The sequence below is a fragment of the Passer montanus genome, unplaced genomic scaffold (genome assembly GCF_014805655.1).
Source record: "Passer montanus isolate IOZ18808 unplaced genomic scaffold, ASM1480565v1 scaffold45, whole genome shotgun sequence".
NCBI lineage: Eukaryota > Metazoa > Chordata > Aves > Passeriformes > Passeridae > Passer > Passer montanus.
This window is the reverse complement of record NW_024369373.1, coordinates 9,735,715-9,762,954: the sequence shown is the minus strand read 5'-3', so window position 1 is coordinate 9,762,954 and position 27,240 is coordinate 9,735,715. Positions and strand designations below refer to the sequence as shown.

The window sequence follows — 27,240 nt, the reverse complement described above, 5'->3', positions numbered from 1 at the left end:
GCCTCCGGTGTGCCAGATGTCCCGCCCACTCACCCTGCGTGACCAATCAGCGCTCTCCAGGGGGAGTGTTCCGCCATCCGCCCCCTGCCCTGCGGCTCATACAAGCGCTATGCGCTGGAAAACCCCGAATCCGCTGGTGACTGGCGGCGCTTGTTGCCAATAGTGCCGCGCAGCGCTGGCGCCGGCGCGCTGTGATTGGCTGCGGGCGCGGCGGAGGGCGGGCCTGTCGGGGCAGCAGGAGCGGCTGTGCGGGCGCTCGCTGCGCGGCCGCGGCTGCGATGGGGCAGCGCGGACGGGGGCTCCGCTCTTGGCGGGCCCTGCTGGGCCTTTCCGCCGCTTGAGCTCAGTCCCCGAGCAGCGCTCCGGGAGAGTTCGGGGACTTTCCTTCCCCGTGCTGCGCGGGCCGCCCGGGGAGCAGAGGAGATGCTCAGGTTTGGGCGGGGGGAGGATCATTATTCTCCAGAGCTGACCCTTCACAGAGCCTGTGGGTCGCACGGACGTGCCTTGCCATGAAACAGTCCGTGGGAGAGCCGGTGAAAGACGATATTCGACATAATTTCGGAATCTGAGCACACCTATTTCAGTTTTTGGGGAGGGCTGGCCGGGGGTGGCTGCAGAGCGGCCGCATTGGTAAATCTCATAACGCCACAGCATTCTGGCCTTTGCGAACGATTCCTGTTCTTCCTCTCACGGGGATTGTTTGTGTCAGATTTATAACGCCGAACACAACTGCAGGTGCGTTTTCTTTTAGGGATCATGCTACCAGTGTGAACATCTTTGTATTACTTTGGTTGCACCGCTGTGTCGAGAAGCAGTTTCTATTTCTTCCACTCATGCCTTGTATTGCCGACATGTAAATCTGTGCATTCACCTGCACCTAAATTTCCTTGCTCCTGGTTTTAACCTTCCCATGAAAATTGGTTTTGGGCTGTTGAAGAACAGAACTTTGCATCTCAGCTGATTTAATTATTTTTGATATTAAAGTGTCAGTTTTTAAAAGAAACTGTACAGTTTATTTTAGCCTTTTCATTTTATACTCTGAATCAGAGCCACAGACGTTTGTTCATTCTGAAACTTGATAGCTGGTTTGAATATCTTAATATAGTTCATCTAAGGCTCCTGCAGGGTAGGAACAGAGGTCTTGAATTTCAGAGCAAACTGTTATTCTGATGAGATGTCTCTGTAGCGACAACAGTGACTCACAGCCGAGGAATAAAGGAAATTAGGGAAGCTTTGAAGTTAGGTAGCTTATGGCCTACTTCTGACAATTTAAAAAATGTTATTTTCTTCCGAAGTACGTAGTGTTGCAGTCATAATTGTGTTTTTCCTGTTTCTCCCCAAAGACTTTTGAGCATGAAAAAATTCAGGTAGTGGGTGGAATAGAAGGATGCAGCTGAACGGGCTCTGACACTTAAATTGTCCCTGTTGGTGCTCGAGTTCCCTTGGGTTTGCACAAGTCTTGTAGCTGCAGTGTTGTGCAGTGTGTGATGCCTTTGTGGTGAGGATTAAGTTGCTTGGTTCCCAAGTTAATCAAACAGTGTCTGACAGTTTGTTCTGGTCATAGTCTGCTATGACTGTGCTGTTTGTTCAGCTAAGATTTTTCTTTACTCACAGAATTCTATGGAAAATGGCTGTAAGAATAATCCTAATAATACATAAAATGAGTGGTGCATGTAAATGTATTTTTGATACATTGCCAAAACTTAATGCCCTTTTAACAAGCTTTTCTGTACTCTTAAAACACTAATTTATCACTTGTATCATTCTAAAAGAAGGGTATTTGGCTTTTAAAGCTGTATGGGACAGTGGTTATAGATAAGTTTTTAAAGGAAGGCATTTTAAATAGTGATAATGAGCTCGTTAATAAAGAAAAGCCTTTTGGTACTATAGCCATTGGGTTTAGTAACATTTCTGTGGGTGATTAGGGTTTTAAAAGACTGACCACAGACCACATAAAGTTGTTACATAATCTAAATGCAGCTGTTGACAAGTTTTCAGCCTGAATTCTTCACTACTAAACATGTGGAGATTGTACTGTTGCAGCAATGTACTTGCAAGCAAGATATACTTATTAAAATAGATATGATAAAGCTTATTTTAAAAAATTGAATTAATCTTTTTTAAGCTGTTGAACAGACTTTCTCTTTTAATATATTACTCCATGCATACTTACTAAAATTAGTTGTTTGTGTAAATGAAGTAGGAGAAATCAGGATCCCTGTAATGTTGGAGATATTTGTTTGCAGTCTCCTGGGAATTGAGAAACTTTGTGGAATGGCTCAAAGAAAAGAAAAGTGAAGTGTGTCAGCTCTTGAAAGAACATAAATGTTCTTGAGAACATAAAATGGAGCTATGAAAAACAAGACATAAGGCTTTTTTCCTATTGTGTGGAAAAAGTAAAGGGAGAAAACTACTCAGAACTTGTAAGAAACTCTTAGTGTACCATCTGAGTAGACTTACAAAAACTATTTAATCATGTTTCCATGTGGGGCAGGAGGGGTGGAATCTTGCTGTGTTCTTCATCAGTTTCCCCATAAACTATTTCAGTCCTGTGCTCACTACTTTTTTGTTACTCATTAATTAACAAACATTAAAGCCCATTTATCTGTATCAAAGGAAAGTGAAGAAAAATATTTTTTAAACTTGGAGACACATGGATGGACTATCAGCCTTTCCTCCAGCGAGGTCTGGAGCTGCCTGGATCCTGCCCCTCAGATGTTACTTCCCTGGCAGATGGAAACTCCAGTGAGCTGCTGCAGCAGCAGGGTGGAGGTGTGGTGGTGACACTGACACCCTCGTGTCACATCTGTCATGGTACAAGGGCCTCACCAAGGCAGCACAGCAATCTGTGGGTTCCTGGGGACTGAAAGATGAGGCTTTGTTTGCCCAAGTTTCAGGTTGTCTCCAGTTACTGCTTTTCTTGGAGTTTTGTTAAATACTCTGCCTGTTTGAAAAGATGAGGGAAATAATTGCAGGACTGCTGGATTTTGTTGCTTTCCAATAGCTTCTGAAACTGGGTTCAAACAGGGAAGGAGAAATAACAATAGATTTTGTGCTGTTTGAATGCCATCAGAGAAAAGTTGTGGAGAAAGAGGTACCTAGGCACAAGGATAAAGATTATTTGCCTTTAGGTATAAATAGTCATTGAGATTGTCCTTTAACTGAATTAAACTGTGGCATCACAGATTGGGAACAGGAGCATTTACATGACAATACATTCTGAACTTGTACACTGCCCTTTGCTGTCATCTTTAGAAGAATAAATTCTGCTAAGGTACTGCAGATCTTTCTTCATGCATCCACTATGATCAAAACTATAGACACACTTGCTCAAAGAAGTATTTTCAATTTGTTCTTTTCCATTTTATTAGTTGTGAACTGTAGTTCTAAAGATGACGTTTAACTGAGATGTTTGCTCCATGGTATTTTAATAACTGAAAGTGAGGTATTTCTTTGTTGAAGTGAATTATCTTTCTAGGATGATAAAATTAAGAGCCTTCAATTTTTTTCTGAGAATTGCATGTTGCAATGCTGATGCAATTTGGTTTTCATATATTGTATATTACTGGACCTGTCCATTTCTATTAAAGAAATGGCTGTTATAAGTTACTAAAGTTCCCATTTTGTGCTGCTCTATTTTGTCAACACAATTTTCTGCTTCACTAAATCAAAATGTTATGCAGGATGACAGAAGCAGTACACTTTGTCAGAAATAAGTAGTCACTAACCATGGGAAAAGAGCTTTATAGTGGTAAGTTTCATTAAAATAGCGTTTGTAAGTAGAGCAGGTTGTTTATTTATGTTCATTTGCACTTAAGTTTTCTTTTTGCTTTCACTTATGTTTGTTTCCTTTGTTTTCTGCATTTCATTACATGTTTTCCACAATCCTTTTTTTTTTCAAGGAACTAAAGAAGGAAATGAAATACACTACAGTAAGGAGCAGAAATGGGTAAATGGGTCTGTCTGTGATCAGCAGTACAGTGGCTGTTCTGGGACTGTGGTCACTGCCTTGCATTTTGCTGAACTCTGATCTGTATGAGGAATTAATCTGGTCACAGATTTAAATTGTTTTATATTCTACTTAAGGCTAGCTGTGCTTACCCAATTAAATTTTGTCTTTTTTTTCCATTTCTTTTTTATTCTAGACTTCCTGCTCTGAACGTGTTTCTTTGCAAAATGAATATTGCTTTGTTTCAAAAAGATTGGACCCTCCAGTAGAATTTGGAAAGATCACTGCACATAAATCAAGAGCTTAGTTTTCTTGAAGACTTCTGTCCAGCTTTTAAAGTTTTAATCACAATGAATTCAGGCTTATGGAGTCAAGAAAAAGCAAGTTCATCCTATTGGGAAGAGCGGATCTTTTACTTGCTTCTCCAAGAATGCAGTGTCATAGACAAGCAGACTCAAAAGCTCTTGAAAGTGCCCAAAGGTAGCATTGGGCAGTTTTTTCAAGACCGTTCTTCTGTGGCACACTCCAGAAATATTCCATGTAAAGGCAAGAAACTGCAGATTGGATTAAAGATTCTGGAACAACCTCATGCAATCCTGTTTGTGGATGAGAAGGATGTTATAGAAATAAATGAAAAACTAGCTGAGTTGCTTCTGGCTATTACTAACTGTGAGGAAAGATACAGTTTGTTTAAGAGCAAAAGCAGGTTAGCTAAAGGAGTCCAGATAGATATTGGCTCACCTGTTAGAGTACAGCTGAGATCAGGGGATGAGAAATATCCTGGAGTTGTTCGCTTCAGGGGACCCTTAATGCAAGAAAGGTCCCTGACAGGGATATACTTTGGAGTAGAGTTGCTGGTAAGTTACTTGCTAAGGGGTGGTATCAGATATACTTTATGAGGTGAGCTAAATATGTCTTCAGTATAAAGAGGAAGTCCTAATAATTTTTTTCCTAGAAGCATATTACCCCTGAAATCCATTACTTTCAGTCTCACCGTAAATACTTTTATGTGAATGTGCCATATCACATCAGCCTTGTAATCTCCATGTTAAGTGAAGCTTGATGTGCTGCATGGGCTGGTAGAAAGACTTGAACATACTCTGAGTCCTTTAGCCCAGAAAAAATTAATCATATAATGATGGAATGGTTTGGCCCTTAAATATTATATAGTCCCAAACCCCTTGTTAGGTCAGAGACACCTTCCACTAGACTCGGTTCCCCAGAGCTGCATCCATCCTGGCCTTGAACACTGCCATAGATGAGGCATCCACAGCTCCTCTGGGCAAAAAATATTTACAGCCCTATCATGGTGAATATCTGACTCAGATTTCTGTTGAGTACTTTGTTTGCCTGTGTCAGGATACAGTCTGTAAATGCAGGGTTGGATTTTAGGCCTGGTGTTTTTGGTGATCCCTAAAAGTCCAATGGCAACTAGTTAAAATAGAGAATGTATCTGCTCTGTTCTTGTGAGATATTTCTGCAAAATTGATGCCAGCCATAAGCTATTGAGGGATTAGGTTCAGGAGAGTTCTCCTCTTGCTGTAGAAGTATATTTTTCAAAGTACTCTTTAAACTTTTCCTGAACTCTTTGTAATTCCCGCTGAGAAGCTCAGGGAATGTCAGCCCCAAGTGTTTCTGAAAATCATCCCACTTTATATGGCATTTAAGTGGAATTTTTGAATGCTTGGCATTATGTCTAGTATGAAGTAGTCTTGTCTTGATATGGCAAGAATTTGATGATTGAAGCAAAATTTGCACCTGAAGAAAACATGCTTCTCTGAGTTTAAAGGCTTCTGCCTGCAGCTACTCTCTAATCTAGGGACATCTTGCTCTTTATTCCCTGAAGATAGACAGTTTGTATATTTGCCACAGATTCTGAAACAGAATTCTCTCAATAATGATAGAGCATCAGACAAATTCTTAGTGCAATTTGTCCAAAACACTGGATTATGTTACTGCTTTTTCAGAAGTCTGTTTTTCACAAAATGCATTATTTGGTTTTTTATCTCTCTTTTTTTTTTTCCTTCCTCTTCTTCCTCCTCCACCACTTAGGAAGAAGGTCGCGGTCAGGGCTTTACTGATGGACAGTACCAAGGCAAGCAGCTTTTCAGATGTGATGAGGATTGTGGGGTTTTTGTTGCTTTGGACAAACTGGAGCTGGTGGAAGATGATGACAATGAACTGGAAAGTGACTATGCAGCTCCAGTTGACGCAATGCAGGTAGAACTTCCTCCTCTGGAGATCAACTCCAGGGTTTCTCTGAAGATAGGAGAGAGTATAGAGTATGGCACAGTTATATTCTGTGATGTCTTACCAGGAAACGAAAGTTTAGGATACGTTGTTGGAGTGGACATGGTAAGAAAATAATCTGACTTTAATAACTTCTGCATGTGTGTTAGCTAGTGAATGACATGCACGTAGAAGAAGAAACATTACCCACAAGCTACTTCAGCGGAGGCTGACCTAAAATGGGAAATAAACACTGTGTTCAAAGATGCATTTGGTGGTAATTTTCTTGGCATCAGGTAAATGGTGTTGTATTTGATGCTGAACAGTTCAGGCAAAATACTCTGCATACTCTGAGGAGCCTCCACTGAGCTACTTGCCATGTTAGGTGTCAGTCATGGAGTCCAGTGTTTGTCTTGTGAGACTGGCTTTGTTCTGCCTGTTAAAAAAGTAGGCTGGATGTCTTTTTCTTTTGTTAGCCATTTTTAAAAGCTTTTTTTCATGTAACTCTTTTGTTTGACTTTGTTCTACCTTAAAAGTGTGAGTTTCAAGGACAAAAGTTGATCTTTCAAGAAAATTTAAAGCTTGTAATGAAAAATTATTTCTAGCAACATGAATTTTTGGTAGTTCAAGATTTTATTGGTTTTGTTGGTTAGATGCTTCCGTTTTCTTGGTTGCATTACCTGTTTCCTAAAAATGCACTGGAATTGCTCTAGCTTGTTTATCAGTAATATTTTTTAAAAGAAAAATGCTTGTTAAAGTAGGAGCTGTTTCTCAAGAGATAATGTTTTAAGCTTACCTTAAAGACTGGAATGTTTGGCTATTCTAAATACAAAATCAGTTACAGGAAAAAGTAGATGTCAAGTGTTCCATTCTCCTACTTTTTATATTCCTAAAGACGTATGTGTGTACTCAGTATGATGTAAATCTTCTTTTGGGATACATGTAATGTGTTTTTCTATTTTTAGGATAATCCGATTGGAAACTGGGATGGAAGATATAATGGAGTACAGCTGTGCAGTTTTGCAAGTGTTGAAAGTACACTTCTTTTGCATATCAATGATGTTATTCCAGGTATGCCCTGCTTTCTTAACCAGAAGGCAGACTTTGATAACATCTAGGACATCCTCCACCTAGGCACAGTTATATGATTAAAACAATACTGCAGAATTAATTTCCTAAGTTCACTTGAATTACCTTCTCAGTTATATTTCTGTTCAGAATTGCCCTCCTTTGGGTTACAGTCTGACTAGTAGAAAAGCTTTAATACTGAACAAAATTCCTGTCAAAGTGTATAGTATTTACAATACTATGCAGTTGTAATCTTCATGGATATGTGGGTGTCTGTATTGGGAATCTTTTCTATGGACTGTTGTTCAGTTTACTCCAGGGGTTCAAATATCTTGATCAGAAAGTTGTTCTTTCTGTGCTTGAAAGGTGTTGACAGGATTATATATGCATTCTGGGAATAAATACTTGGAAATGCCTGTCAAGACTGTGGAAAAAATTCACTGCAGTGATTCACTGAATAGTATTAACTTGTAACAACTACAGTTCCCTGATTCCTTTTCTGAAGAAAGAAAAGTTTGTATGAGACTTTAGTTGGGTACTATCTCTAGGCAGATTCTAATGAGTCTGTAGTCTGTAATTGTTGCTCTCACACTTCAATTTGACTGACTTTTCTTATGTCTGCCTCCTACTTGCTGGTTTAGTTGATATGCATGATTTTGCACAAATTTTCTGCTCTTCTCTGGAGAATTCAGAGAGACTTCTTCCTTTTTTGAAAAGAGCATTTATTGTAGATGTGTTTGTAGAGAAAAACTTTAAATTTCTTGTATCTGTTTCCCATAATGGAAACACCTACGTTAAAGGATGTGAAATCAACCTGTTTGATGTGTTCAAGAAGTAATGGTAGACTTTGCAGCAAGCACTTGCTGAGGTGATAAAAGCAGATTTTATACACACAAAATGTTGTTCATGTGCCAAACAAGGCTTTGTTCTGCTCAGTGTTAAAGCTTTGATAGCAGAGCTTTGTTCAGTTACATTTTGAGGTGAGCTTTGTGTAACATAGTGAAAACATAGCAAAGGGAAGCTAATACTCTCTTCATGTTCCATGTCTTAGAGACTGTGTCACAGGACAGGAGACCTCCCAAGCTTGCCTATACCTCAAGAAGTGGTGACAAAGGCATGTTCAATCATAGTAAGCCAAAGGCTATAGGTATGTATGGGAAGGGATTTTCTCTACTTTTGTAAGATTACAAAATTTTGTTGCTTACAAAAAAGTATTGTCTTTTCTGTCAGTTATGTGTCAAGTTCACAGAATCATCAAGGTTGGCAGGGACCTTTGAGATCAAGTCCAACTGTACTTAAAAGTTAAATTTCTCTGGAATATTAATATGAATTTAATCATTATGGAGATGATAGTTTAAGTTAAGATTGCTCAAACTGCCTTAATTTTCATGAAAGAGGGTTTGAGGTTTAGCAAAAATTCTTGACCATATTACCTAGTTGTCTAGTAATACCAGGTCAGGGCTGCATTCTGTTTCTCTGGAAGTGTGGTGTGTGTTTATTGTTTTGCTTTATTTTTAATAAATACAGTTTGCTGTTGTCTTCTTGCAGAACTAGTAACTTCAGAATTTTTAGCTCAGGAGCAGATCTACTTAATAGTGACTGTATTAATTTTGCTGTGATTCAAAACCAGAATTGAATTCCCAAAATAGAAACTTCCTTGACTTTGTTTTTGTTCAAGTCTGAAAACCCTCCTGAGAGGAAAAAAAAAAAGCCAAACTGAAAGAGAAGCAATCTATCTTTTTGGTTTTTTTTCATTAAGGCAGAAATCAAAATTCAGTGTCTTTTGATTTTACTAGTGGCTACATTGGGTAGTAGCATACTAATGACAGTATATTCTGAAAGTTGTCATTTTACCTGGCATTGGATGTTAGCAGAGATGATCTTCACTGTAGTAACTGTGGTTATGTGTTGGCCCAAGTTATAAATTTGGAATTGGATCAGTAATTTATTTGCCTACTGTGAAATTTTAGTGCTTTAAAACCAAAACCCACCTACTGTAACTATTGCAAATATCCTCTTATATCCATAATTTATAGGCATGAAAAATTTGCTCTTGAGAGGAATTTTTTGCCTTCTTTTCAGCATGCTGACTTGAGATTTCGGCTCAGAGTGTGTGTTGGTTTGGTGTACACTTCTACCTTGTTGTAAGCTTAGTACTAGCCTGTGTTTGCTCCTTTGTGGAAAGGCAGTTGTGTCTTCTTCAAAGTGTAGTAACAAATTTATACTGGGAAATAAGAGTGTAGGTGGCCTTTTATAAATAAAGTTTAATCTCTTCGATAAAATATGTTTTTTTTCCAGGATCTACCTCTGAACCTGGAAATAGAAGCAGATCTGAAGTCTTCTACACATTAAATGGCTCATCAGTTGACTCTCAGCCTCAAACAAAAACAAAATCCCCATGGTATATTGATGAAGGTAAAGAGAGAGGACAGTTTTTTTAATGTGTATTCTAAAAACCCACAAAACAAAACCAGAGTGTGTTACGTTCTTCACATAAAACAAGGATGAGATTAAATGTAAAACAATTGGACTGTGTTGTCATAGTGGAATACATACTACATCACAAAAAGCATCTTGAAACCCCTGTGAGATTGTACTCTGTCTTGGTGTGACCTGTGGTTTTATTCTGCATGTGGGAGATGATGTTCTTGGCAGTTCATGTGCAGCTCTGTGGCAATGCACGTGTCTCCCAGGCAAAATAAAAGCTGAGGCTGGGATGGAAGACAAGAAGTGTTCTTGTAGCTGAGTGTACACAGTAATTGTATGTTGCCTGTCTTTGTAGCTGTGTTACAGATCCAAGGGAACAGTAATATTGTGCCATGCCAGCTAATCAGTCTGGAAGTGGGAGCAGGGAAATTATCTAAGTATATGTGGGTTTTTTTCTGTATTTTAAAAAAGTTATTTCTGTAAAATCTCTCTGTTTTTAAAAGTATGAAGGATCTTGAGTGCACGTACTTGAAGGATCAATATATCTTGCTTTGATTCCAGACCTATTTTTCTTTTTCATGGTAAACTTTAGAAAAGTATGGCTAATGGCTTAATGACTGAAGGGGTAAATACTAAACTGTTAAGTTACACCAGAAACCTGTAGCAGCAGTAGCCCCTGAATTCTTTGAACCATTAAAGAAAATGGGTTAAAATTGTTCTTGGTTTTGTAACAGATGTCTTTTTTTTAATGTTTTTAAGACATTAACTTCATTTAATGAAACAACATGGGGAGAATGGGTGAAGATGAAGAGGCAGAGTTCTGTGAATACCAATTGTGTATTAGAGACCCTTCCAACTCAGGGTATTCTATGACTATGTAGAGAGATGAGAGAAGACAGAGTGCTTGTGCTGTTCCATGTAGTTGTGATCTGTTTTATCAGGCCCTGCATTGCTCATGACATATTTAAGTCCTTTATTCTTTATAGACACTGATAGATTCCCTGTTTTAGAACCAAAGTATGTTGTGATAAAGTCAACGGAATAAGCATTTTTCCATTTGCCAATATCTCCAAGCAATTATTTATGTATTTATAAGCTGTGAACCAAATAATTTCCTCAGTCACAATGCCCAGTGAGCTCTTTCTAGTTTCGCCCCCTTCAGTCATAATCTTTGGGGCTGTTAACTCATGTTCAAAGGAAAAGCCTCATGTGATGATGAAAAAAAAGATTTCAATCCAAACCTTCGTGTAGTTTCTAACATCTCCTTTCTCTGTGCTGTTAATTTCTGTTGCTTGTGGTAAAAGTGGTGGGACTGCAGCACTGTCTGCTCAGTCAGTTCTGTGTCTCCAGTACTGCCAAGTGACAAAAGTCTTCCTAAATGTCCCCAGCTGTAAGTGCTTCCCACCTGTTACATCAGATGTTGCTGCTTTGAGAGCAAATCTTTTCTTTTTTAATACAAGGGGAAAAAAACCCCAACACTTACTGACATCTTGGTTTTAATTTTGACAGCTGCTGAAGACCCTTCAAAGTCACTTACTGATTCATCTTCTGGATTTGGGCATTCTTCACCACCACTGCAGCCACCTTTAACAAACTCTGTGTCTACAGAAAACAGATTTCACTCCCTCCCCTTTAGCTTGACAAAAACAACAAGTACTAATGGTACTATTGCACATAGTCCTCTCTCTTTATCTGTTCAGTCTGTCATGGGTGATGTGAATACTACAGCTACCCAGGAGAGTCCATCATCAGCAAGCCCAATTGGAAACTCACATGGTCTTGAAGCAGGTTCCTTGGCTGAAGTAAAAGAAAATCCTCCTTTCTATGGAGTAATCCGCTGGATTGGCCAGCCCCCTGGAGTAAATGAAGTATTAGCAGGACTGGAACTGGTAAATATAAATTCTAGTTCACATTAATGCTAATTACTAGTTTTGTTTCTCAGAGCTGGTGCCTTTATGTGCTGCAGAAGCAGCCAGTCTGGAGGCTTTGCCCAAACAGGTTGCCAAGTGATTTGCTTGGTGCTGAGTTCTTTGATAAGCTCTGACTTTCATGGCTGCCCCACACCTTACCCTGTCAGTAGACTCCGAAATGTGTTTGTATCACAGTGGGCAAAGGATTTTGTAGGACTGGTCAATTCCTTGCTTTAGAGGAGCGTCCTTTACTTACATTATGGGGATTGTAATTGAAAAAGGAAATTTAAAGGTGCTTTAAGTAGAATTTTATATAAAATTGTCTAGCTGCAGTAGTCTTTGTTGAATGTAATTTTTTGTGTGTTGTTTGCATATCAGCAAGCAGGCAGTCAGAGTGACGACTGTCAGAGCCGTAAGGCTGGTGTTGATAATTGACAGTAGTGATATTGTTGATTTGACAGCCATGTGCTTTATGTGTTTCTGTGAGCCCTTTGTAAAAAAAAAAAAAACACATTTGCCTCAAACATGAATTGCTGTTGTGTACTGACATTCCCTCTGTGGCAGCTGCTGCCAAGGCTGTGATGAGGTATTGGTTAAATTAATGTATACAAGTTAGGGAGATGGGGGTCTTTATTTTGGGACAACATTCAATAAAATATTACATAAAACAGTGTAAAATTATGTAAAACATAAGCAAGGTATGTGAGAATGTGACTGAAATTCCAGCTGTTACAAAGAAGTCCTGATCCTTGTGGGTGTTTTGAGTGTTTTGAATGCCTGCTTGCCACAGGCATTCTGAGCCTGCTCCTTAGGGTGTCCTGCATTAACCTGGGTGCCACTCATGCATTTCTTCATTAAAGCCTAGCTGTTGTTAGTAAGCAGGCAATGTACCTTAAATCCTGTTCTCAAAGATAACAGCTTGTTGTTGTTCACTCCTAGCTTGTGTTCTCTCTTTGATGTACATTTTGTATGTGTTTTGAAGCAGGCATTTTTCTTGTGCAGCCAAATCACGCAAAAAATGTTCACACTACCCCAAGCTCAGTGATTTTAATTAAGTGGTGAAAAGTGCTCTAACTACAGAAGGAATCTGGACCAGGTTGAATTCACAGTCTCTCCTCCTACCTTCCCCATGTTGCTTCTGATGGAATTTTTGTTTTATTTTGGATGTAGTGCAAGTTTAAGCCTGAAGAAAGAAAGATGCATGCAAGTCTTAATTTTCTCAATAAATCCAGTCAAACAACACCTCAGTTGAGGCTTTGGATACTAAATTGCAGAAACAAGTGTATATCATGCTTCAGAGTAGCAGAAGGGTGACTTATGGGTAGATAAGCTATCAAATGTCTTACTGCAGAATTGTAGAAATAAGAAATGCTCAATTCTCACTTGGATTTTCAGGAAGATGAATGTGCCGGCTGCACGGATGGGACATTTAAAGGAACTCGCTACTTCACGTGTGCTCCAAAGAAAGCTCTTTTTGTTAAACTCAAAAGCTGCAGGCCAGACTCCAGGTTTGCCTCACTCCAGCCTGTTTCCAACCAGATCGAGCGCTGCAACTCTCTAGGTACTGACCTTGTGCTTGTGTCTTGTTTGTCAGCTGGGAACTGGCCAGGGCTTTGGTTTCATTCATTCCTGCAAGAAGTGCTTTTACTGAGCACTTGGAAATCTGTACAGGTATTACTTAATTGAGCTTAATGAATAACAGATCAGCCTGTGCAGAATATAGCGATTCTTGAATTATTCTTTTATGATTTAAAACAAGAGAATGTTCATATATTTAAAGAAATGTTATAAAAGTATGGGAATTTTTTATGCTGTACACTTTTTACATTAGAAGTTGTAAAACAATCTTGCTGAAAATGGTATTTGTAACTGTAGCACTGTATGATTACATTAAAAGAAATAAAGGTAGTTATTTTTCTATAATCTATAAAATCAAATTATTTTAGTCTCTAAATATTAACAAATTAGAACATGTATTTTTATGATGGAAGTTAGTGGTGAAAAACTTATTTTTTCTGTAACTTCAAGCATTTTAGATTTCTTGGGTCACATTGTATAGTCTGGGACAACAGCAAAGAAAAGTGTCTGATACTTGTAAGATAGTGTGAACAGGGCATTTGTAATGAAAAGACAACTTCATTCCTGCTGGATAAAATTAATTCAGTGCTGCAGGCTTTCTGAAGCACTCTAGTGTGGAATGTAGGGCCTTGTTCACTCTCTGGAAGATAGTGAGTCTCAGCTATAAAAAAATGCTATTCTAGTCCAGAGAAGGAATGCTTACACTAAGGCATCAACTTAGCTATAAGATTTTACTAGGAAGATCTCAAGGGGGATAAGATTTGAGGCTTTAAAGTGTCTTTTGAAAAAAAATATTTCAGCCTTTGGAGGTTACTTAAGTGAAGTGGTAGAAGAAAACACTCCTCCAAAAATGGAAAAAGAAGGTTTAGAGACAATGATTGGAAAGAAGAAAGGTATCCAGGGTCATTACAACTCCTGTTACTTAGACTCCACCTTATTCTGGTAAGTTCATAATTTGTATAGCAGAAGTTCATAATTTGTGTCCCTTGCTAGAAATGCAGAACATGTGATCTTTGCTTGAGTGACTGTGTGTGTGTTCCTGTGCAGCTCCCAGTGGCCTGTGCTGCAGTCCCTGTGCTCTCCCAGTGCCAGCAGTGAAGTGTCCAGGCTGGCCTGGCCCTTATGGATCTGCTTGTTTGGACACAGGGAGTCCCTGGCCTGTAAATGGTGCAAGGATAAGGAGAACACAGGCCAGGGGATGGAGGGAGGGAAATGCCTCTTACAGCTTCTTTGCAGAATCTTGCCGGGACAACTGGCTGTACTTTGCTGCAGAAGGGGTACTGGGTTGGAGTGGACTTTGCTGTTTAGTGCAGCTGTGTCCCCTGTCCATAACTGCCTCTTTTTGAGTTTTAGTTCTTTAATTCTTCTGTGGCTTTGCTTGGTTTGTCTTATGTTGCTCGGGCATCTGAATGGTCAAAACAACCTTCCTTTTCCTTTTTTCTTTGTAGCCTGTTTTCTTTTAGTTCTGTTTTGGACACTGTGCTACTGAGACCTAAAGAAATTAATGATGTAGAGTATTACAGTGAGACTCAGGAGCTGCTGAGGACAGAGATTGTGAATCCTCTGAGAATGTAAGTGAAAACAAGAATTGGTCTCTAGTCTAACATGAATTAGAGAGATCCTGCAGTGTTTGCATTCCTTCTGTAAATCTGAGATGTTTTGCTATCTGCTGCTACTCAGTGTACTTCTTAAAGTATTTTTACATTTTCTTCATAGCAAATTTAATCAGTGATAACTGGAAAAAGTTATTCACTGTTTGGTGAGAAATATTTTCACTAGTTTCTTACTTGCAAATTGATCAGCACAAAGTGTGACTACAGAAGTATTGATAAATACAAGTTAGGTTTGTTCACAGCATTCATCTTTACATGTTTTTAATCCTGTTATACTTGACAAGAAAATTATTGGTGTTGCTTATATGGAGTTGCACAATTTGATAGAGTCAGCAAGGCTTTAGAAGTCTCATTACTTTTTACATGTGGTCTGCAAGTGGCCACAATACTTTTATTAAAAGAACTTAATATGACCTTTGTAATTTCTCAGGCACAATGAATAAAGGAGGTGCAACAAAAATCTCCATGAAAAGCTGTTATTCTTAAGCTTAATTTTTTTCAAACATGTGACTAATACACTTGTAGTTCCAAAATTCTGTGGGCTGTCACTGAATAATTTCTGACAAAGTTTTTATTTTGATAAATAAAAATGTTGGCCCCTGAAGCCTTGTTCTTGTCAGGGAGCGTGTGCTTGGACTGCTGTGTTCCAGGGTCTGTGAACAGGTAGGAGAGCAGGATGCACATGGAGTAGCAGAAATCTCAGGTGCCTGAGGTGGCTGAATGCCTTACTGATCTTTTAACTTTAGGGGAAAAGACTGAATGCTCAAAGCCTTAGCTTCTTAGGTCAGCAGTACAGCTCTGTGTCTTTCTAAAATATTGAAGTTTTTTTTTGTCAACAACTCCGACAGTGTTATTATTTTGTGACATTCTGAAATGATGTATTAAGCTGTGCAAATTAGAATGAAAACAAAGAAAAAATAATTAACTGACAAATCTGAAAATAGTTATTATGGTAAGTTGATGATTAAAAATGCTCTTAAAGGTTGTGAAAGAACATTGAGCACTGCATTAAATTTATACTACATTAAGAAAACTGGGAGTTAGATTAAATATAAATAATCAATATATAGTTGTGAAAAAATACTGTATGAAGTTAAAGAATGATTTGAGAACCTGTATTTCAGTTTCTAAGTGATTGGTTTTGGCTTTTTTTTACTTCTCTGACTTGATCACAAATTAGCTAATAGCTTATTAAACCCATTTATCTTAGATATGGATATGTATGTGCTACAAAAATAATGAAACTGAGGAAAATACTTGAAAAAGTTGAGGCTGCATCAGGATTCACTTCAGAGGAAAAAGGTAATGGGGGAGGTTTGCTTTTCTTTGAGACTTACAGGAATCTAATGTGAAGGAGCTGAGGAACCTTGCTACATAATTAAACCAGAACAAAGCACCCAGATATTTTTCTGTGGCAGTAGTGTCTCAAGCAGAGATCTGAGTGACCATTGGCTGCTAGAAAGGTCTTTTCTGCTTCTTTGGGTATGTAAGGAATCGTAGCTGAACAATTCTGGAGTTTTCCACTGCCTAGATTTCTTTTAGTGCCTTCCTGTGCCTCTGGAAGTTAGTGGAGAAGACTGATAAGGCTGGGGTGTTTGTCCTCTCTCAAATTGTCACTTTGATCCCTAAGGAATAAACTTTTGCACTACAACATTTCATTGTTACAATGGTTATGTAGTATTTTAAGAAATAAAATGTTCAAATCATGTTAGAAAAATCAGTTCCCAACTTTGTGATCTTCTGCCACATATATTGATTAATTAGCATTACATTATGTAACTGTTTTTCTTTTATTCAAGAGAATACTACTTTCTTTGTAAATACAGAATGCTGGAACCAGTATTTAGTGCAGTTAGTAGCAGGGAGAGAAATTTACCAGCAAATTGTGATGGGAGAGAACAGCCCTCTGGGAAGTGCTGTTGGCTGGCTGCATTCTTGGTTAGAGGACTTGGTTCCTAGTTTAGATGAACTTGGGACTATGGTGTAGGTTTTGTGTTACTTTACCAGCAAATTGTGATGGGAGAGAACAGCCCTCTGGGAAGTGCTGTTGGCTGCATTTTTGGTTAGAGAACTTAGTCCCTGGTTTAGATGAACTTGGGACTATGATGTAGGTTTTGTTACAGTCACTGCTCCTCAGTGGCTCTCTGCAGATTCAGTTTCCTTTTGAAAGCTTTTCTTTCTCCTGGAAAAGTTCTGTGGTGCTAAATGATTCCTCTATAATGCAGAGCATCTTTTTTAACTTTACTGATAAGATTTGCTACCCTGTTGAGCCTTTTATTAGGGCCATCTAACACTAAAAGAATAAACAGCTTTTCTTTCTCCTGGAAAAGTTCTGTGGTGCTAAATGATTCCTCTGTAATACAGAGCATCTTTTTTAACATTATTGAAAAGATTTGTTACCTTAAGCCTTTTATTAAGGCCATCTAAAACTAAAAGAAAAAATAGAGGTTTGTCATGAAAATATTCCTAGTTTGTCATAGTCTTATTGGGGTAATAAAGCTGTAAAAATTAACTGTTACTTTTTTTCTATGAAAATTTTGAAAACTTTCATTTTCAGTGGGTCTTGAGTAATGCATCTGGTTTTGCATGCTGACAAAACTCTTTTCTCTCCTGCCTCCAGATCCAGAAGAATTTTTGAATATTTTATTTCACCATATTCTGAGAGTTGAGCCACTGTTGAAAATAAGGTGAATCTTATTTCTTTGGCCTTCAAGGGCTTTGTTGTGTCTCTGCCATACACAGAACAAAACTTCTGTTCCATCATTCAGCTTTAGCAGCAGAGTTTGTGTGTATTGTGCACATACCTGAACTCCTCAAGGGCAATTCAGAAGTCTCCTTTCTTAGTAGTGGTAACACTGAGCATCATGCTTTTTAGAGTAATCAGGTGTCAAGAGGATTCTAGAAGCAGCATTGGCTTAAATGCTGGCTGGGATTGGAGGAGGTTACAGTTTATAGCAAATTTGGTGGAAGTTCTCAGGAGCTTTTGATGCTGAGATGAAACAGCTCCAACCTAATGGTTTTCTTTTGCTGTTAGAGGCTAGTCAGTTCTGTATGTTTTTTCTCTATAGTAGCAAAAACTATTTTTTCAACCTGAGCATCATCTTTTGTATCCTTTCTTTTGTACTTCCAGAAGATTTGAATTGTTTATCTGAAGATCTCCTCCCAAATATATCAGAATTATGTTTATTTGACAGAAACACTATCTAAAAACATTGATACTTGATACTTCACTATGTTTTGAACATGTGACCTCAAAACATACTTAAATTGGTAGCTTAATCCTGTGTCCCTCTCCCTAGCTATACAAGATGTGTTGTGGTTTTGTGGTTGTTTTTTGAGGAGGATAATTGATTTGTGGTAGGATTCTGTGTATTTAATGGAAAGGGTTTTTTTCCTTTTTATTTTGGTGATGATAAAGAAGTTTCTCCAGACTACTTCCTATGGCTTGCATTGGCAGTTTGTGTGGTCATCTGCCTCAAATTTGGCCTAGGTGTGGAAGGAGTCTTAACAATTACAGCTGGACAGCCTTGAATTTGGATTATCCTTTTGGAGAGTTCTCTGCTAACTATAGAGCAAGTCTAGCAACATTAGCCATCTGTGTGAGACTTCCACTGCAGGAAGCAGTGTAAATATCGCCCTGATTTAGAGGAAATGTTTCATTAAACCCATCATACTGAAGATAATTAGTGTTGTTTCATTTGATATTTTATTACTGCAACTCCTAATTGTGTCTCCAATGAAAGCTGCTTTATTATCTTGGAGTTTTTGATGCAGATGCTTAGTTGGTAGTTCAGCCATTCACAGGCATATGTTTTTAAAACATGCTCTGAAACTCACGTTGATTTTGTTTCTTTCAATTTTTCCATCATCAATTCAAACTTATTACTTGGCTGCCTGGCACTTTGTTGTTGGGGGCAGGGGGCTGGGCTTTTGCCAGGCTTTGTTGTTTGTTTGGGTTTTTTCTAAGCACAATATATTTCAGTGCAGAGAGGATGTCTTGTCGACTATTTTCATGTAGATGTTATTTTCCTAGAATATGCAATTTATCATTGCAGTAGAGCTTCAGAATTCTGTTGTTTTGTTTTGTTTTTTAAACTATTTTTAGATCAGCTGGTCAGAAAGTACAAGACTGTTATTTCTATCAAATTTTTATGGACAAAAATGAGAAAGTTGGAGTCCCAACAATTCAGCAGTTACTGGAGTGGTCATTCATCAACAGCAACTTGAAGTTTGCAGAGGTTGGTGACAGCAGTTGCCTTGTTAGAAGTGACCATCCCTAAATATCTGTTCATTCAGCAATGGGAGAAAAGTAGGATTTGGTGCAAAAACATTCAGACATGTTGGAAATGGGAATATTGTGTTAGTGATCCAGGATGCCTACATAGCAAAAGCATTTTAAGGTTAACTTAATGAGATGTATTCTTTGGTTGAACAGATGAAAGTGATTTAGGTAAAGATTTAATAAAAGAAAACTTAGCTGCTGCCATTGAGTTGTTTTAAGGACTAATACTTTGAGATACCTTTGTCAGTGGGCTGTGGGTTTAAAAAACATGAATATGTTTATAGCATTAGAAGAATGTCTACAAAGTTAGATAATTATTTATCTCAACTTGGTTACATTATTTTCTGGCATTTTACCTAGGCACCCTCTTGCCTGATTATCCAGATGCCCCGGTTTGGAAAAGACTTCAAAATGTTCAATAAAATTTTTCCATCCTTGGAATTAAATATAACAGACTTACTTGAAGACAGTAAGTATATAACATGGCATTGTATAGTGAAAGAGAGTTGCTGAGAATAATTAAGACAGTTAAAGTATTACTGATACTTCTGGTGGTTTATTGGGGTTTTTTACTGTTATATATTTACCAAGATAGTGTGAGATGCTCAGGCTGAGGAGAAATGAAATTTTACTGGATAGAAGGCTTTTCCCCCCTCATGTAGAAGCTCTAATTCAGAAGAATGTATAGAATACAACTTCTTTTTTTGTTTATTTAAGTCTTGAGTAACTGTACAACTGAACTTATTTCGGGACTGTTTTTAGAATTGAGTTATTAGCAGCAGAGCAGTTCATTTATATGGCTGTTCATTAGTTCATTAGACTAGAAGGGACCCTGAGATGAGGATGTGCACCTGTGGTATATTGTGGCTGTGCATTTTTTAGCCATAATTATGTCCCTTCTTTTTGTGACTTAAGTTTCTGACATTGGCCATCCACTGAATTTTTCATTGTGTTATCTTAAGGAAGAACACCTGGGTTTAAATTTGAGTTAAGAATTAATAAAACTTTCAAAGTTCGTTAGAATAATAATCTCTGAAGTTGCCATGGCCTTTTCTCTCACCATATTGGCCATCAGCTTATGCTTTTTTCTTTCTTTTTTTTTCTGGTGTTGACAGCTGTAGGAGCTAAGACCACTATGATGAGAGAGAGCCAATATGATTTAAAAGCCTGTTTTTGCTTGTTCATGCAATTAATTTTTATCATCTGGTTTTGCCACTTACCGTGTAAATGTTTTTCTCTTAATCCACATTGTACCAAAGAGAAGTTAAATAGAGTGGTTCATTTCTCTTTGATTAGTAATCTCATTTAAACTTTTTTTTAATGTAGTGTCATTCTCCATTTAAAGTGATAGTTGTCCTTCATTTTCATATTCCTTCTGTTAAAAAACAAAGCCTCCCCAGCCTGGAGACTAATGCCTTTGTTGCCACTGCAGCTCCCAGGCAGTGCCGCATCTGCAGAGGGCTCGCTATGTACGAGTGCAGGGAGTGTTATGAAGACACTGATATTTCTGCTGGCAAAATCAAGCAGTTCTGCAAAACATGCAATACACAGGTCAGTGCTTGTCTTTGGTATTTACATGGGTTTTACCCAAATGGTCAATGTTGTGGTAATCGAAAGAGGCAGAAGAGATAGTGAGACTTCTTCACCAGCACCAGTGTAGGTGCCACCCACCAAATAAAGTGTCTCTTTTGGTGACAGATCAGGAGCTCCTGCAGTGTGTTTATCAGCATGCAACTGCCAAATCCTAGAGTGGACACAATGGAGAAGTAGTAGCCGTGTGTTTTAAATTCAATTTTCTATCCATGCTACCTTTTTAGAGTTGATAAATTCATTACAGAAATGCTATGTTTTGTTGTTTTGCAATTGTATGAAGATGTCAGTCATGGCTTGTTTTCAAATCTGAGCATAGTAGAAAACTTGCATTAAACCTGATCTGCCTTCTAATCTTAGATTTGAATTTTCTGAGCAATATTGAACTACACTGGTGGGGAAAAAATAAAAGAAACGTTTAGTCAGCTGCTGTTATTGCAGTTCCTTCTCTAACACCATTAATCTTCTGTTCAGCAGTAATGTCCTTTTTAGCTTTGTCTGCCACCAAAACAAATAATCTTACAGGGTGTTCTTTCTTTTCTGAAATATCACTTCAATTGTAGGTTCATCTTCATCCCAAGAGACAGAGTCATAAATTCAATCCGTTGTCACTTCCGAAGGATCTGCCCGACTGGGACTGGCGGCACGGCTGCATCCCGTCACAGAAGATGGAGCTGTTTGCAGTGCTGTGCATCGAGACCAGCCACTACGTGGCCTTTGTCAAGTACGGCAGGGACGACTCCGCCTGGCTCTTCTTCGACAGCATGGCAGATCGGGATGGTAATCTCCTTTACTCTCTTTGCTTTCTCTTGCAGTTTTGTATCTGTAGTTTAGATTTCAGTGACTATTTCCTAAAGTTTTGGGGGTATTAGTGTAGTTTAACTTCATGCTGGCATACCGATCTTGGCTCAGACTTACCTTAGCAATTGATTTCATGGCAGCTGCTGATTTGATTTCAGTGGCTATTTCCTAAAGTTTTGGGGGTATTAGTGTAGTTTAACTTGATGCTGGCATACCGATCTTGGCTCAGCCTTACCTTAGCACATTGATTTCATGGCAGCTGCTGATTTCTGTACTTTGAATTTCTCCTTAGTTGCATACCTGAGTAATAAGACTGTACAGAAGTAACTGCAGAAGTTTCCTAGCAGGACTCCCTATACATTTTTCTATGCTTTACAAATTAGGCAGAGACAATTAATATTAAATAATCAACTGCAGGAATGTACTTTCCATTTATATTTAAGTTGATGTACGTGATTATCAGTTAGCATACAAATATTTTTATTACTTTTTCTTAAATGACTTGTGGTAGCTGTCTTTAGAATAAAGGAAGCAGTCACACATTACAACATCTATGCTATTCCTTTGAATCCCTTTAGAGTTATCAGTGGAAAATTGTTACCCTGTAGTAATACAAATGCCAGTAAAACAACTGTTTTCTTAGATGCTGCTTTTTAAACAAATCCCGTTTAAATATGGACTCTGTAATTCTGGCGCCTAAGAAAAACAGTAATAGATGAAGTGCCAGACACATAGTAACAGTTCTTGCATGAAGTCTTCTTGAACCCCTCTTACAGTGTGAGGCAGGGAGAGAAGAGTCTTGCCTCCTGTTGAAAATGATGCTGCTGCAGAAGTAAAGTCACTTTCTTACAACAACCAGAAGACAATCAAGCTTCGTTTCAGAGTGCTTGAAATACGTATGACTGATGTTTGTAAAGAACCACTTTATTTCAGGAATTTGGACACATGAGATGCTGGAAATATCTCCTGCTGATCTTAGTGGGGGTTTTTAGTATTGCAAATATTTTTCTTCAGCTTTTCTTTGTAAGCTAAAAATCTCTGCTGGAAACAGCAGGATGTCCATACTTGTGTTGTTTGAAATTGCTCAGTTTTAGGAAAATGGCCAGGAGCAAATGGTACCTTAGTCTTGTAAGTCAGGTACAGACATGGTTTGTAAATTCATCAGCTGTTACCCTTGTCATGTTATTTACAAATTCAGTGCATGTCACATGGTTTATGTATTCAGGTCGCTTTTCTAAAGTCACACAGAATTTTTAGTGTTAATGAAAACCCAAAGTTCTCCCTGGTTTTGTGATGTGTTTGTGTGGGTGTGGTTTGTTGGTAAACACTGTGGGATATTCTGATTCTAACAGTAATTTCTTGAACAATACACTTCTCATAGGTGTTTACCCTGCAGCAGTCCAGTGTGGCATGTTTAAGTTTTTTAGAAGGTGTTTTCAAAAACTGGTGATGCTGTCATAACAAAAGTACATTATGAAGAGCAAATGTATATAGATGTTCTCCTAATCTGTTTCTCCTTCTTTCCTAATGGTTTAAAAGGAGGTCAGAATGGCTTTAACATTCCACAAGTTACCCCGTGTCCAGAAGTTGGTGAATACCTGAAGATGTCTCTAGAAGAATTGCACTCACTGGATTCCAGGAAAATCCAAGGCTGTGCACGAAGACTGCTTTGTGATGCTTACATGTGCATGTATCAGAGTCCAACAATGAGTTTATACAAATGAACCTCTGCAGAACTGAGGAGACAGTACAGAGTCACCCACTCTTGGGTTTGCTGCAGTTTTGGGTAGTTCAATGCAACCGTTGCTGGCAATGGAAGAAGTTGACTATGACATCAAGAGGATTTACTGTTCCAAAAACTACATATGGAGTTCTGTCACTGAAGTATTTAAGCATTTTGCACTCTAGGAAGTGTGCTTGTGTGTGTTTGTTTTATAAACAAAGTTAAGTTACTAAAACTTAAAAGCTTTAAGTGCATTGATGATACACAGGCTTTTTTAAAATGTTAAAGGTGGAATTATATCAGGAGAAATCTCCTTAGTCCATTGGGAATGTAAGGATTCAGTATTCTAGCTCAGTGCATTTCTGTGGACAGGGATGATGATTTTCATGTGTTTCTGTGCCCCCACCCTGTCTCCTCATCCTTGATCTTTTTAGCACCACAGATTCTCTCTCAAAGAGGGAATAGCTTCAGTTTGAGTAAGATAAATTTTAGACTGCTCATTGCGTATTGTGTTCTGTCATCTACTACGTTCTTTTCAGTTCCACAAATTAACATTCATTTAAAGATCTGAATCCCTGTCTTGCAAAAACCAAGCATACAGACTTGCTGTGTTGTTAACTTGCAACTTTTGAAGGGGAAAGAGAGGAAAAGAAAAGGGTATTAAGGGGAAGCATAATTGCTAAAATATAAAATTAGCAATGAAAGTTAACAGATGTCTTTTCCTAAGTGTCTATTTTTAAAGAAACAAAGCAGTCTAGAACAGAACAGTAACTGTACACAAATGATTCCAGGACAAAACAATAAAATCATGGATTGCCTCAGGGAATGTTACTGAAGTGAATTCCAGTCCTTGATAAATAAAACTGAATTTTCTACAGTACATTAAGCTACTGCCTGGGAATGTTACACATCTGACTCTTCATTTCAGGATCAGTAATATTAAAAAGAGAATATTAAAAATCTCTGCCTGGAAAGATGAAGCTATACATAAAGGTAGATCAGAGTTTTACTGTATACCAAGTATCTGATGAAAACTAACTTGAAAAGCTGCAAAACCTGTGTTTATGTAAAGTACTATACTTTAAAGTCTGTAGGCTCCTGTTTGCAATGACATACTGTTGTTTTAGTTGCCTTTTAGCTACTTCTGTCTACACTACTAGCAAACATGCAGCTATATATATATACAGTAACATCTGGTCGTAGAAATTGCATCTATATGAACTGTACATTTTCAACTCTTAAACTGTTTTATATGGAAACTTCCTTTTTGGGATCAAGTCTGTAGAAGGGAAGCGATAACAAAATGTAACAGTGGAAAAGCTACATTGAGAAAGCCACTGTTTTAAAGGCAATGGAGGCTGATCCCTTATTGTAGAAAGTGTGGTTACTTTGTTTTTCTTGGAAAATCTAGAATCTTTCTTTTGGACACACTTTACCGTAGAGGGTAGTAGAGAGAGGTTTGAAAACTGCTTAAAGGACTAATCTGTGAGAAGCAGGGGCTGCTGAGGGGTTTGATCTGTTCCATTAGCCTTTGCATGAAGTGTGCTCCAACCTTTCACTGTCAAGAGCAACAAGGTTATTAGAAGTTGTCACCTGTGCTTTGGCCTGGAAGAGTCTCCTGGCTTTCATGTTCCCTTGCCTTATTTCACCAGTGTGTGCTCCTTGACAAAACTCTTGTTTCAGTAGAGAGCTCTTGACCTCTTTCTCTCCTGAAAAAATTTGGTGAGATTTTAGGTGATGGATTCTATAACCAGGCCCCTTGTGTCCCAACCTGGAAGGAGGTCCAAGCAGTGACCCCTTTGAACAAGGAGCAAACATAGGCCCAAGCACAAACCTGCACCCAGGAGACCAGTCTGAATGTCTGGACCCTTTCTCTTCCCTAGCCCTAGATTTATTTTTGACTTTCCTAGTGCATTAATTGCATTTGTCTTCCACTGGTGTCATCTTTCCAACACCCCCCCAACTCATTATGTGTAGTTACCTCTTCCTGCCTGAGCTTGGAGAACAGCCTTGGACCTGCTATGGCCAGAGGAGAGAATTGGAATTGGCCCTATTAAAGTTTCCTAGGTGAATAATCTTGTAGCAAAATATCCACTCTTTCATACAGCTGGAAAGGATCCAGCTTTTCAGGAGATATACTTGATTAGCAGAAGTGAACTAATACACATGGGTGTAAATGAACTTGGCTTCTTGCCTCCAAACTCCTGGCCTTTCACTGGAAAAGGAAAAGAAGTGTGAACTCTTGCTGTGGGACACACAGGGAATATTCTTTACTGTGCACACTTCTTGGTGACAAATACTGTGTTTGGAAAGGCAGGCAGTGCTTTGCAGCCTGCCTTTTGTACTATAGATTATTGCAAAATGGTAAATAGTTTTGCAAGCACTGTCTGATTACATGGTTAGTTTGTTGCCCACTTAAGAGGGCAGAGATACCTTCTACAGCATGCAAAAAAAATTAGTTTTGGCAATCAAGGAGTCTTCTTTTAATCTAAAATGTATTGCTGTGTTCTGTACTGCACTGCATTGGAGGTGATCTGGCAATGTAAATGAAATGTTACAGAAATAAACCCCAGTTTTATTTCCTTTCTCAGTAACGAGTATACAAACAGAAAAGTGATTTCACTGTGAAAGGAAACTTGTAAAATAACTTATATGCAAGGGTAAAAAAGGTGGGGTTTTCTGAGTGTTTTTTAGCCTTCAGCATATATTTGTAGGGGATTTGAATAAGCTATTTTGAAGCTTGCATTCTAAGCATCTACTGCTGTTAACTGTAATGCCCAAAGAGTCCAGTGACTAAGCACCCAACATTTATGTTGTTTAATGCATTTGCAAACCTCCCAATCAATTATTTTCTCTCTTTTTTTTTTCAATATGGTGAATGTCCCCCTGAATTAATAGCACTTAGATCATTCTTCATGGTTTGGCTCATAAGTACTGCTAACAATGGCCTTAACCTGTGAGTAGGAAAATACATTGACAGCATGGTTCCTGACAGCCTGTAAAAATGTAAAGTTTCGTAGGACAAACTTTTGTAACTGAGGAAAAAACCTTCATCCCATACAACTTGCCTGCTCTGCTAAACATTTTTAGAACTAGGGGTTCAAAATGGAACAAATCACTGTGCCACTAGATCCTTGCTTATTTTGAATATAGAGGGTAAAGAGGAGGTATTAGCTAAAGGTGATGCCTTACAGATTTACTCAAGCAAACAAAATCCTTCAAGAAAGCCCCAACCAAACCCACTGTAAGTTACATCAGAAGGCTTGTTGTTGGGCGGGGGAGATAATTGGAGGAAAAAAAAATACAAAAATATCTGTGTTCAGTAAAGATCTTTCTAATACGTGATACTGATTCTGTGCTCTTGAAAATTGTAGTACTGTGTTGTACTGAACAGCCTGTGAGATTCCCATTTTAAGCAAGTACTGTGTGTAACAAGAATTGCTCTTGATCATAAATGGTTCATTTCAATGCACTTCTTTTTCTCGTGCACTTTATACTCCACTGAGTAGCTGAGCGTGGTCACCATGATCCCTGACAATTGCCAGTTCCATACAGTACCAAGGCACCACCGTGCTGCATACCAGACTGGTGTGGTTTCCCAACTGAGCTGGTGTAAAAAGCAGCTTGAAAGCTCTGTGTATTTTTACCACTGTAACAAAGCATGTTTTTATCTGTTCTTGATGTTTTGCTAAATAAACATCCCATGTTTTGTGCACAAATAGTCTCTTAAGCTTACAAGGCTGTCTCCAAGAAGGCATAAGGGAAACAAACCATTGGATCAGGTTGCCCTCAACTAGCCTTAATTTATTTTTTTTCCAATGGTAGGGCTGAATGAGCTGCTGCTGGAAAGGAATGTACTATGTGCTTTTTCTGTATTAATTAAAAATATTATTCTTATGGCTCTATTCATTTCTTTGGGGCTTGGAAATGTGGGAGTGTCATGAAAAAGCATAAAGACAAGGTGACTTAACCAGGGTGTTTTGTGTACTTACAGGCAGTTTTATGTTTATACATTTCTTTCAGTCCTTCAACATTTCTAGGAAACTTAGGAATTGTTGTACTGTATAAAA

General features: G+C 38.4%; 1 protein-coding gene across 2 annotated transcripts; it reads left to right on the top strand.

The window, feature by feature from the left end:
• Positions 1–329: 329 nt before the first annotated feature.
• Positions 330–27,067, top strand: CYLD (CYLD lysine 63 deubiquitinase). 2 transcript variants are annotated; one of them, XM_039721171.1, is made up of 17 exons: positions 330–735; positions 4,146–4,806; positions 6,002–6,304; positions 7,144–7,249; positions 8,298–8,393; positions 9,545–9,661; positions 11,183–11,562; positions 12,979–13,144; positions 13,962–14,103; positions 14,610–14,732; positions 15,985–16,076; positions 17,395–17,461; positions 18,880–19,012; positions 19,417–19,525; positions 20,489–20,607; positions 21,210–21,426; positions 22,987–27,067. In XM_039721171.1, exons 2-17 carry the CDS (start codon positions 4,300–4,302, stop codon positions 23,169–23,171), a joined length of 2,862 nt encoding a protein of 953 aa, XP_039577105.1. In that variant the 5' UTR covers positions 330–735; positions 4,146–4,299; the 3' UTR covers positions 23,172–27,067. The 2 variants fall into 2 exon arrangements, with proteins under 2 accessions (XP_039577105.1, XP_039577106.1); XM_039721172.1 differs by having other exon boundaries at positions 331–735; positions 6,002–6,169.
• Positions 27,068–27,240: the final 173 nt, after the last annotated feature.